Below are 12,274 nucleotides of genomic sequence, written 5' to 3'. Positions count from 1 at the left end.
CCTCTCACTCCACTTCAACAGTGTCTTTGATTACACAAAGTGCCGTTTGGCTTTGATGTCCCTTTTAAACAACATTATTCTTTCTTGTGAGGAAAGTCAGATATTGGGACGTATGCTGCCTATTGATTGCTTTACTTTATCACTAAAGACTTGTCACATTTCTAAACTTATTTCATGCACCATGTCAATAAATGTATTTAATCATTGAACTGTTAAAGTGAAATCTCACATGACCATTGGACAGGAGAATATAATTAAACACGTATAGTTTCAAATAATGTAGAGGAATATAAATGTGTTTTAGCTTTCCCCAGATAACATCTTATAATCTAATATACACAGCCCCAATGTGCAATGTGTGCATAGGATAAAAAACACACACTTCTGAATAGCAAACTAGAAAAAGAGGAACACATTCATACTAGGTCATGCATTTTAGAACTTTATTTTTGAGATATCAGTGCAAATGAACACCAAAAAAATGAAAACATAAAAAAAAAAGAAATTATGTTTCAGGTCTTCACATGAAAAAATGAAACATCTTTTTTTTAATATATATATATATATATATATATTTGCTGCTACAAATGTATTTCTCAGATGCACATTGCAGATCTATGATTGTACGTCAATCCCCCACTATAGCCCCGAGCTCTTTCACAGAGCTCTTGTTAACCAGTAACAGAAAAGAAAAATCACAAAAATATTCAATGCACGTTTATTTTTCACACATTTCAGAATCAACTTGCTCAACAGTCTGTGGTTATTTAGGGACTGTTGGTATTCTAAACGGACCTCTCTCTGTGATAAAAAAGACCTATTTTTAAGACTTGACATTTTCCCCCATCACCAGTAGGGATACACAGGTAGTTCCCATGCGTCTGCATGCAACAGGCAGCAGTGAGGAGAGTCAGACATTATTACACAACACAGCGCAGGATAGATTATCATTTACCACATAGAGACACATGCAAAGAACAAACCAACCAAAAAAAGATGGGCATAGCATCCTCTGCCTTTGTATGTACACACGCATATAATTCATATTTACATATCAGGGCATTAAAAACTAGGGTAATATCTTTTCTTAAACATTACAAAATAGTCATCTTTCATACTGAAAGTACTATTTACACAAATATATTTAACCATTGTGAAAATGTATTAATAATCGAAGAGACGTACTTCATAGGTATATGTATTAAAAAGATCACAAGACTAAATGGATAAAGCAGTGTGTGACATTAACCGAAAAGAATACAGTACAATCAAAATAAGGAGCTAGATACCGGATATCCCTCAAGACACCAAATGTCTTGGTGATTATTGGGGGGCAGGTACACATATCCAGCTGCTTGGAAAACAAAGATGTACCTGTGGTCTTCTCTTAATTACCATGCAATTCTTTTGACATTTTATGAGTTAAGAGGCTGCCACAAAAAAAAAAGAAAGATGTCCATAAACCACAACAGTTGAAGAAATTATGAAGAAAAGAATCACAAACTGTCAAATTCTCAACGGATAACAATATTGACGTTTCTTTTTTTATTACATGCCATTAAATGATTCTGGAAAAGGACGCAGAGGACTCGGCTTTCGATAGTGCAAACTCTAGGTGGTCCTTCACGTGAAATGAAAAGCAAAAAAGCAATGTGCTTCACACTTGAAGAGAGAAGTGGTGGGGCTTTTTACCCAGGGTGGTGAGATACGTTTCTCAGCCTTTTAACTGTTGCTCCAGAAACCTGTTTACATACAGTTGCTCAACGGTAAGCACCACACGCGCCCTGTTGACCCATCTGCTCAAAACTGCACAATCTGCAAACACATCGCCCTGAATTTGCACGGTTGAATATTGCCCTTAAAACGTTCAATTCAAATTAAAGCATAACTCAATGAATTGTGACTATTCTCTGGTAATTGTACCACACTGTGAATCTCGAAGAGAAGCAATACAAAGCATTCATCATGGTAGGATCCTCACTGAAGCTACTGCAGTGTGAATAGTTTTCAAGGTCCTCCTTTGAATGAATTTATCATGTGCATTGTTGTAATAGACCGCCGTGTCTGCACTAGAATGGCTTTATTTGGAATCTTATCTAAAATTGATGGGTCTCTGTCTTATCTGAAAATGTTCTGATGGAGAAAATAAATAAATGTCCACTGAACTGAGCGCTAACATTTTTCGAGTCATCAATAATAAATGTTGCCTGAAATGTTCTTCCTAAATGTTTTATGGCCGGCAACAAAGGGGACATGGAATAGTGATATGTGTAGAATTCAGGTACAAATAAAAAGTGCAAAACAAGACCAAATTGTAAAGGACGACTTCATAATTGACCAAATTAAATATGTAGTGAATGGTTATCACTGATGGGAAAGGTTCAATTTGTGACAGTTGTGTAGTTTTGCTTGAATCAATTAGACATTTTGCTATGATAGACCTGTCTTGTACCACTCCATGACATCGCGATGTAAAATTGAGAAACCAATGCAAGTATGCATTTCAATTGTAACTTGCTCTATTCCACAAAAAAAAGATCATGTTTGCAGTCTTTGTTATTTGTCCCATCAAACCAATTTGGCAAGTCATTAAAAAAAAGGAGAAAAAAAAGTCAATGAATTCAATTCCGCTTTGTATTTTTCTGTAGTTGATACAACTTCTACTCATATGATTGGCTCAGCCCCTGGCTCTCATGGCTGTGCTTGTCATTGTGGTTCGGTGATTGCGGGATGGAGCTCAGACTGTGTTCATAAGCATGCATGTCACTGACTGGCTCTTCTTTAACTCTGACCATAGAGTGGGTTCCCTCTGCCTGATCCCGCACCTCCTTTCTCAGCTGAATGCTACCCTTCTGCAGCATGTAATACAGGATGGGGTTGGAACGCGAGAGCCGTGGAGAGTCCGGGTTTGAGTCACAACCCTCCTCCTCCTCCTCCTCATTCTCTTGACTACTCCATCTCACAGGGCTCTCGGGCTCCTGTTTGACTAGAGTAGGCGGGTCCCGTTTTTGAGCGACAGGCCATGGAGCTGGCTGGCGGCTCCAGGGGGTGCGGATAGGGCTGTCACCTGCAGGAGGGGTGGGCAGTGGTCTGAGATTACTCGGAAGCCCTGAGTTAAGGGAACCATGGGGGTGCCAGCTCGGCAGGTGGAGGAAGCTGTGATTATGGGCGGGCTGACTGAGAATGCTGCCGTTGGCCTTGCCATTGGCCTGCAGGACAGAGGGACTGGGTGTCCCCCGGGGCTGCTGGGACAGCTCCTTCAGGCAGTTGTCAGAGAGCAGCAGCTGTTTGAGTACATTGAAGCCCCGACTCTCTCTGGTGAGGGTTTCACTTGGTGGACTCCTTGGTGGAGCCTCCTCTTCCTTCACGTTCTTCTGCTGGTCAGGCTCTTCCTGAACAGCAGAAGATGCTAAAATGTTTATGTCGCCACTGTCCACTGCTCTTGGACAGCTGGTATGATTCAAACTATCAGTCCGGCCAGAACAGAGGCGTCTCTTCTTAGGACTGGGGCTTGGATACTCCCTCTGTTCCTCTTTAACCTGCCTGGGCTGTGACTCAGCCTGCATAGCAGAACTGGTATAGTAGGTAGCAGTCTGTTGTTTAAGCAGCTGGCTGAGGAGGCCATATTTTGCTAGGACCTCTGCAGGCCGTGGTTCTGTTTTTAAGTCCTGCTGACAATCTGAGAGGGGGATATTCTTCTCGTAGCCACTAGGTCTCTTTCTGCCACTAGAGTCCTCAGACATGGCCAAGGACGGTCCCACCTCCTCAGCAAACTCAGTTTTGACCTTTATGTTCAAAGGGGGCCTATTGGAGCTGTCACAGATGAGGGAGGCACCAGGGCTCTTCTCATAGCAGCCCCCTGCAACCTCCACACTCCTCCTACCACTGCCACTGCCACTGGGCCTATCTTTGCGGCCGACTGTAGCAGTAGCCGAGCCCGTTCCTAGAAGGAGCTGCAGCACAGTGCGCCTCTCTAGAAGGTTCTCGATCTGCGTTGAAGGAGGAGAAGCTTCCTTCTGACTGAAAGGTGTGCCACTGCCGGAGGGTCCATCTGAGAGTGGAGTGGTGGTGGTCCTGTGGATTGGAGCATTGAGCCTTTCCAATAGAGCAAGGGGCCTGCTGGCATCTAGCTCCTGACCAAGCACTTTGCTGGAGGGGATGGGTGGGGAGGAAGAGGCTGTGCCACACTGAGCCAGATTTTGTAACAGTTTACTGGCACTGAAGGCAGGCTCTGAAGCCTTCTCAGCAGGGAAGGCTTTAGATTTACACAAATCCAATGGGCTGGACTGGACATGGGGGGAGGGGTAGGAGTACGGGGACAGTGCAGCACTAGTGTCCCGGCTGAGTGGTGAGTAGAGGGGCTGGGCTGGGGCTACAGGTCTATCTATGGGACTTTTTGTCCTGGTCTCCTCCCAGGGCTCGAGTCCCTTTGGTTGGTCTCGAGCCATGGTGGCCATAGTTATATCAACAGGGAAATTAGGGTTACCTACGCTTTTATTAACCATCTCATTATTTCTGCGCTCAAGAAGAAGCTGCATAAGTGTGACTTTAGAGTGTGATTTTAGGTCCTGGCTCATTTCAGGCTCCTTGTTCTTGCACAGCTTTGACCCTGGTGGCTCTGGCTTCCACTTGTTTATTAAAGATTCTGTTAGTTTGTCCAGAGAGGAGGTAGACATAGAGGAGGAGGAAGATGAGGAAATAGCAGTGGAAATAGAGGGGACAGCAGTAGAGGATGGAGAAAAGGTTGTGGTGGAGGGTTGAGCAGAAGCTCGGGGAGAGAATGCGACTGGGGTGGAGGAAAACACTGTGGTGGAAGAAGAGAGGTTAGAGGTGGAAGAGGAGAAGGAGAAGGAGGAAGAGGGGGCGGTAGTTTTGGGCCCTGTGTCTCGTGTACTGGCCCGGCTTCTTATGGAGAGGTCAATGGGAGAGCAACTCGAGTAGGAACTCTCTGCATCACTGCTGTCCTTGGTCAGGCTCCTCTCCTGGATCGAGCACTCGCTGTCCGATGTGACTGAAGATGAGCCGCTTGGTGGAAGAATGCCACAGCTGTCCTCCAGGTGCCCATTCTTGGTCAGCTGCTTCTGGTTGTTGTGGTTGTTGAGAAGCAGCAGCAGCAAGCTGCTGCATGTCTGCGGGGGACGGGTTGGACGTGAGTCAAAGCCTCGCTTCTCCCTAGGTGGTTGGCTGAGAGTGGCGTTTGGAGCATGTGGGGGAGTGGGTGGGGAGCTTTGACTGTTGCCACGCAGCAAAGAGGGGCTCTGTGGACTGGACAGTGCCGTTCGAGGGAGTGTTGTTGTTATTGTGCCTGTTGTTGTCATTACATTTTGTGTTGTTAAGGAGCTTAGTGTGTCTGAGGCTCCAGGCAGAGTCCCTCCCACACTAGGTGGCCTGCTGTCCTGGCCATACTGCTGGTTTGCCATGGCAGCTAGTCTCTCGCTGGCAGATCTTCCTGAGAGCTGGGCTTTGAGTGCATGCTCTCTGGAGTACTGCTGGAGATGGGCTTCGCTGGACAGCAGCAGGGCCAGTTGACTGCAGGCCACACTGGGCTTGGGTGAAGGTGCAGGACTAGAACGGATTTTCACCATGTTGGCCACCGCCTTCAGACGATCGGCACAGGACACGGCTTCAGCAGTAGTTGGGGCAGAGGGAGGCGTGGCACTGTGTGCTGACCGAGGTGATTCTGGGGGCCTGTCCTGACTGTGTCCCCTGCGACTGTATGGTGTGTTGCTGTGATTTTGAAGTTTGCTCTTCCTCATCAGACCCTTCAAGCGGCTAGAGGCTGTCCCATACACAGGAAGTGGCTCTTTATCCGCAGGTGGTGCCTTGGATGGAGAGGAACACTCACTGGGGGGTTTATTAGAGTGCTGAGACATTGCCACACTCTGAAGCCGTGAACTGAATGACTGAAGCAGGGACGCCAACAGGGTGCTTTCCCCGGCATGAGGAGATCCCTCTAGTGTTCCATTTTGCAGGCCTCCCACTTGGCCATTCAGCTCCATTGGGGGTGAAGTCATCCTCTGGGTCCCTGGATCATTCCAGGCTCCAGAGCGTAGTAGACGTGCCTTCTTCAGGTGCTGTGAAGAACCCAGTGTGGGCCCGTTAGTTCCAGCTTTGGGAGCTGTGGGGCCATGATTGGGCAGTTGGAAAGGCCCGCCCACCTTGTCACCCTGCTCCTGGTTGCTGTGGGCAGCCTCAGACCTCCCGCTCGCCGTGGCCCCAGGCCCGGCTACCACTGGATGCATCAGTAAACCTTCCAGATAAGTTAGAACAGCTGAATCCTTGTGTGTCTCAGGGCCAGGCTCCTCCCCATGAGTCATGTTCAATACTAGGATCCCCTCGTATGGTTCAGCACTGCTACTAGGAAACAAATGTCCACTAGGTCATCTGGTTGACAGTGGCATGTACTTCCTGAATACCAAAAAGAAGAGAGTCTGCAGCGGGCCGGAGGATGCGCTGACCAGATGCGATCCCTTTCGGTAGTGGGCACAGTCAGCACTGTGATGACACAGCAACCATGGTTGGAGGCAATCTGGGGCAGGTGGGCCTCCCAGGCATTGTTGTATGCCTTTAAACACTGTAGGATCCCAGAAGGTCCAGCTTCACGCTTATGCGAGTAGCAAGCGAGAAGTCAGCGGGATTTCACCACAAAGATGTTGACACATTCCGTGGCTTTGGATGTTTGGGATGTCTGTCCAAAGGCCTGGCTGTGGTCCTGTCAGTGGCGCCTTTCAGCTTTGCAGATCTCACATGGGGGACCTATAGGAGTGAGTGAGAGAGAAAAGAGGGGGGGGAGATGGTTGGGTGGAGAGAAAGAGGAGAAAAAGGAGAAACTGTGTGAGAAGCAGGGATTTACACAGCACTATATGACATTCATTTCACCACCTTGTCTGCCATCCCTGTTACTTAGCAACATTTCAGATTGACTGCACACGGCTCCTTCTCCTCTCTGCACTCTCCCCTCACAGCCACAGAGCAGACGACGAATGTAGATTAGGCCTGATTGGATCCAAATTGAAAATGCAAGCCCACTACCTTGAAAACATTCAGGTCTTGAGCTATAAGCCCCTCACAGCGATGTCTTTCAAAAGTGAAGGGCCTTGTGAGAGCTGTGAATAATTTCTTATGCAGCTTGTCATTTCAGTGGATTATCCCCCCCCTCCACCTCCCAACACCACCTCCTGCTCCTTATGCACTTGAGCAGCATCTCAAACGATGCAACCCTCCACACAAAGCAGGAGTCACCCACCCACTCACATGCACACAAGTAAGCATTAAGCACGCATGCAGACACAAGCATGAATATGCGCATGAAGACATACATGTGCATGCATACTACTCGCGCAGATTAAGTGAAAACCGGCTCAGTCTCAGGTGTTTATTAACACCAGGCCAGCTGTGAATCCTTAAAAAGCTTAGTTCCTTTGAGCCTGAATTGTTTTAAAATCAAAAGCAAAACATGAACGGACTTGACTTGATACGACTCGTGTTTAAGGGTACAGTACAAAGGCAGTGGACAATTACAGCAAAGATATAGCTAACAGACAGGCTGTACTTGACTGTCAAGTGTGTGTGTGTATCGAGGGGTGGGCTGGTTTAAGGATCAGGTGCACCTGTCACACCACACCACTGTCAGAAGGGCAGAGTCGGTGACACTGGGGTGAGCATTGTGCCAGTTGCCATGACAGTGTCAGCGGCGCTGCCCTGGGAGACCTCTGCTCTGAACCCTGTCAGCGTGGTTTCCGTGGATACAGGACACCTCCGACAGTCCTGGCCGCGTCCCATAAAGGTTAATTAATACAGAGCTTCCCCCTTCGCCTCAGATGCTGTCTGTGTCCTTTCCCGATGCCGCCCTCACCTTTGGTGTCCGCTGAGTGGACCGACATAGCAGGTCACACAACAGGACAGCAGCCCTTGATTATGACGAAAGGCCATGGCAACCCACACGGCCAGCGGCCTAAATACTTCACAGAGAGCAGTAGCTAGGGCCAAAAACAACAAAGCAACACGCTTCCAATCAGGAGGAAATCCATCCCGGTGGCCAAGGTCCACAGGTTGTCATGACAGTAAGGGCGACTAGGTGGCACTTGAAAATGAGCTGGGATTAGGAGCTGGATTCAAGTTGATCAGTGCACAATTAAGTCTGAGTGGCAGCAGAAAAACAGGTTGGCGTTTTTAAGAGGGCGATATATAGAATAGAATCATTTCACCAAGATTGGCCCATCAGCGTCAATTACAGTTCAAGGCCATTTTTAAGCGGCTGACCTAAATCTGACAACAACAAAAGCCAACCTTGTCATACTGGGCCATCTGACGTCTGCTGTCATGCTAATCTTAGATGCTCAGGATTAGGGCTATTTTCCCGCCAGTGAGCTTAGCGCAATTATAATAGAATGCCCTGTTACACCACGTTTGATCAGCACAGTAAACATGTACACATGTTTATCTTCAACACAGCTTGGCTACATAACTAACACACGGTGATATCCAGTTAGTGAGAGAAAACATTTAAAAAAGGACAAGAAACACTGACATAGTTTCCAACATGGGAAATTCTGTTAATCTCTCTGCTGCTGGCAGTAAACCTTTGGAATTACAGTTGACCTTGTTTATGTTTTTGCTCAAAGAAATTTCAATACAGAGCAGACAAGGCAGCACAGGGACACTATGACACTGCACTATACTAGTTAATATACAACAGAGCTACTGCGTTCACTATCTCACATAAAGCACAAATAACTCTTTAAACAAAGTGGGGACCTTCAGGCTCTTGAGAGACACGGAATGACGGCGCCGGTGTCAAAAAGCCCTGCGACAGCAAGGGCAAGGAAAAATATGTTCCCCTCAGTGACAGAGCTCGGTTAACAAATAAATGACCTTAATATAGGGAAAGCTGTCCTCTGTGCCCAGCCCCTAAAGCATACGGCCCTCCTCCTCTCTCCCAATGTGTGATGTGTGCATTACTATTACATTATCTCCCCCGGTGTATACATTGGAAATGACCTTACACATCTGTTAACATGTCATCTCAGTGGCGGTGGCACCCAAAAAGCCTGACCTCCACCCCTCCGCCAGCCCCCTCCCCCACCATGAGACACCACAGCACCGATGAGGTGCTCTACGGTTTCTGTGGTGATTATCCATTATCCTTGACAATGTCAGCCAATGACAAAAGCAGGCGCCATTCTAAAGTGATTTTTACCCCTACAGTCGGTCACGTACGTGGGAGAGGGAGGGCACAATGATGGGGAGGTGTGGGGGGTTGACAGAGCCATCATCCCCTGGCTGCTCGGGCGCTCCGTGCGTTTCGCTCCTCTTGTGCTTACCAGACACCGGGAACAGGAAAGGTCACTGCACTCTCAGCCGCCGCTGGAGTTCCATAGAATTACCAGGAGGCCCACGTAAAAACGTGCCGATGCAGATGTCAGGGATTGGATCTCAATATGAGACCTTCAGACTGACACAGGCATGAACACACTTGCTGTTTAATACAGCTTCTTTTTTATCTTCAAAAAAGGGACTTCCTGAATGACCTTCATTGTCTGGAATGGTAATCCATTTAAAATGTATGAGACCAAACAAAAGAATTAAAAAGGGCAAGAGCCAAAAGGAGTGGCAGTTAAAGTCAAGGTCATTCACTCCGCCAAGGCTTTTCCACTTGATGCAACAGCTGGTGTCCATGCAAAGCTCTGGGCGTTAATAAAAAGTGACAATGCTGCCCAAGCGGTGTGTATTACTAATGTCTGACACCAGCCTGGCAGATGTGTTCTCCCTGCATTTAAGGGGAGTCAAGGTTAAAGGAATTTAAGAAGGAGGCAATGCCTAAACACTATTATATCATGTAATCTGCGGCCCAGCTCTGCTGCACACACTCAACGGGGTAGCTCACTTACACATGCGGCGTGACCGCTATTTGTAAATCCAATATGGCCTGACATGATTAAATAAGACAAAACATAAGCTACCTGACCAAACGCCGTTGCTCCGGGCCGTCCACAACGAGTGAACGAGTGCGCCGGAGGAAAGTTGAATTAAAAGCTCTTTGTTCACCTTGAGAGAGAGGTAAACAAGAGGACCAACACGCTCCGAACAGCGGGAGAGCCAGAGCAAGAAAATGTTTCTGCAGATAAGTCAATCAGGACAAAATAACAATGCAACGCAATACGCACACACATGCACGCCCACACAATGAGAACTAGGGCACTCTGACCCACTTCTAAGGATGCATTGACCAAATAAGTCATGCATAGCACACATGCCTCCATGTGCACACACACACACACACACACACACACACACACAGAGAGAGAGAGAGAGAGAGAGAGAAAAGCCTTTGGATGTAGCCCACATACAGGAAATGTGATACACGGAGAAGTCAGAACTCTTGTGTTAAGTACCACAGGCGAACCATTGGGGGGAAAATCCTCCTAATCAGAGCACTTGCGTGTGAGGAAGAGTGTGTGATGACTGAGTGCTAAGATTTCAAACTTGGACAAAATGGGAGCAGAGTGCGAGGGTTCTCGGCCTGCAGCTGGCCTTGGATGAGGAGCGGGGGGGTGGATTTTAACTTCATCTGTGCTCATCTGTACAAAGAGTTCATGGGGTCGAGAGAGAATTCGTGCATGCTGATGAGTCATCTAAGCGGTTCAGAGCCCAGCTGACTGGCGGAGGACCCGGCCAAAGTAGCCAGAGCAACGATGACATCATTGCATTTTATCGCAGACCCGGACAGCCTGTCCCCCTTTTTACCTTACATGCAGAGGCTTTGCACGGAGGTGCTTCTGAAAAATGTTTGTGTCCACAGTAAATATTTGTGTGCCATTTGGAAGACCCACCCAAGGGCCATTTCCTGAGTGGCTGAGAATTAGTGCATCAATTAAACACACACACTCACATTCCTTCTTAATGAGCCGTGGCCGCCATCAATCTATACCTCATTCATTTCTATTGGGCTCCGAGGTAATCTTCAGCTTCCATCGGCTGTCCAAAATGGTGCTCATTTCCCTCCCGAAACAACACACATTTTCCATTTGTAAACACTGGTGCTGGAAACAGGAGCAGATGATCGCCCCGTGGCCGGCATCGCCGAAAGGCCGAGCTCGGCTCTCGTAGGAGACTGCAGCGGTGATGTCTGAGGGAAATGGGCCACTTTGCAATTGAGATCAAATGTCCCACTGTCAGGCAGCCCTGAAAGCTGGATCAAACTAGCTAAAAAACCTTGGCCTTTAATGAGTCATTTCCATAATATCCTTGGCATCAGCCCAGGGCTATTGCCATGAGTCAGCAAGATGTCTGCCTTTATTGGGTTAAAAGAGTACCGCTTCTCTTCTTAACTGGGAGTAATTTGAGATGGTTTGGAGTAATGCGGTGAGTGGTAGAGGTCTAAGTGACAGAAAAAGAAGAGGACATGTCTCTGTTATCATTTCGCCTTTTCATAATGCTCCCATTGACCTACTTTCTATTTTTTAAATCACACTAATGCTTGCTCTGAGTGAGGTTGGAGAATGATAATACATGGTACGTGGGCTGTGAAGGGACATTCCAGAACAATGATCAAACACACTATTTGTGTTTTATTTAAGTAACATTTCAGTGCTATTCAAAGTCACACAATTAATGGAATCCTTTAAATCAATTAGATACATTTAACCCAATAACGTATAAAACAATTATGTGTAACCTTTTCGGGGGAAATCTCTCAAGCAGCACCAATCCAGTTGGCAGGGCCGAGCGGAGTACATGCCAACGAACAGGAGACTTCAACAAGATTAGACCTACACCTGAACCGGTGCTCACAGAGCAACGGCTGCTGGTCCTGACAGTCCAGGTCCATGACCAAACCCACCTTTAGATACAAGTAACATGGCACAAACATGGAGGCAGAATTCAAATGTACCTTATTATCCACTACACCTAAATACATAAGAGACATGGTGCAGAAACATAGAGTACTCTTGACAATATATAACAGCGGTATTCAATTAAAGTTCAACGAGGTCCAGTTAGAGAGAATTCCCTCATTAAAAGTCCAGAACATCACAGTAATGTCTAACTTGTTCTATGATTTAGTCCCATATATATTAAAGGAGCCGAGTAGTTATATTAACGTCTGTATGTAGTCAACAACTGACTGTCAAATCAAATAAAGAAAGTTCAATTGAATAATACCTCAACAATATTTATTGTCAGATATCAAATTTAACTGGATGAATTATAAATAATACATACTCTAATAATAAATAAATGTTATTAGGACTGGATTCAAAAAGTTAAATAC

At 46.7% G+C, this 12,274-nt stretch overlaps 1 protein-coding gene across 1 annotated transcript in view; it reads right to left on the bottom strand.

The window, feature by feature from the left end:
- Positions 1–447: 447 nt before the first annotated feature.
- Positions 448–12,274, bottom strand: part of nrip1b (nuclear receptor interacting protein 1b) — a 40,623-nt gene continuing 28,796 nt past the window's right edge. The window contains exon 2 of the mRNA XM_079171434.1: positions 448–6,756. Within this exon, the coding sequence (XP_079027560.1) occupies positions 2,661–6,317 (3,657 nt within the window). The 5' untranslated portion in view covers positions 6,318–6,756 and the 3' untranslated portion in view covers positions 448–2,660. The remainder of the gene's footprint in view (positions 6,757–12,274) is intronic.

The sequence above is a fragment of the Pholis gunnellus genome (assembly GCF_910591455.1).
Source record: "Pholis gunnellus genome assembly, chromosome: 13".
NCBI classification, from domain to species: Eukaryota; Metazoa; Chordata; class Actinopteri; order Perciformes; family Pholidae; genus Pholis; species Pholis gunnellus.
This window is presented reverse-complemented; position numbering and strand designations above follow the sequence as displayed.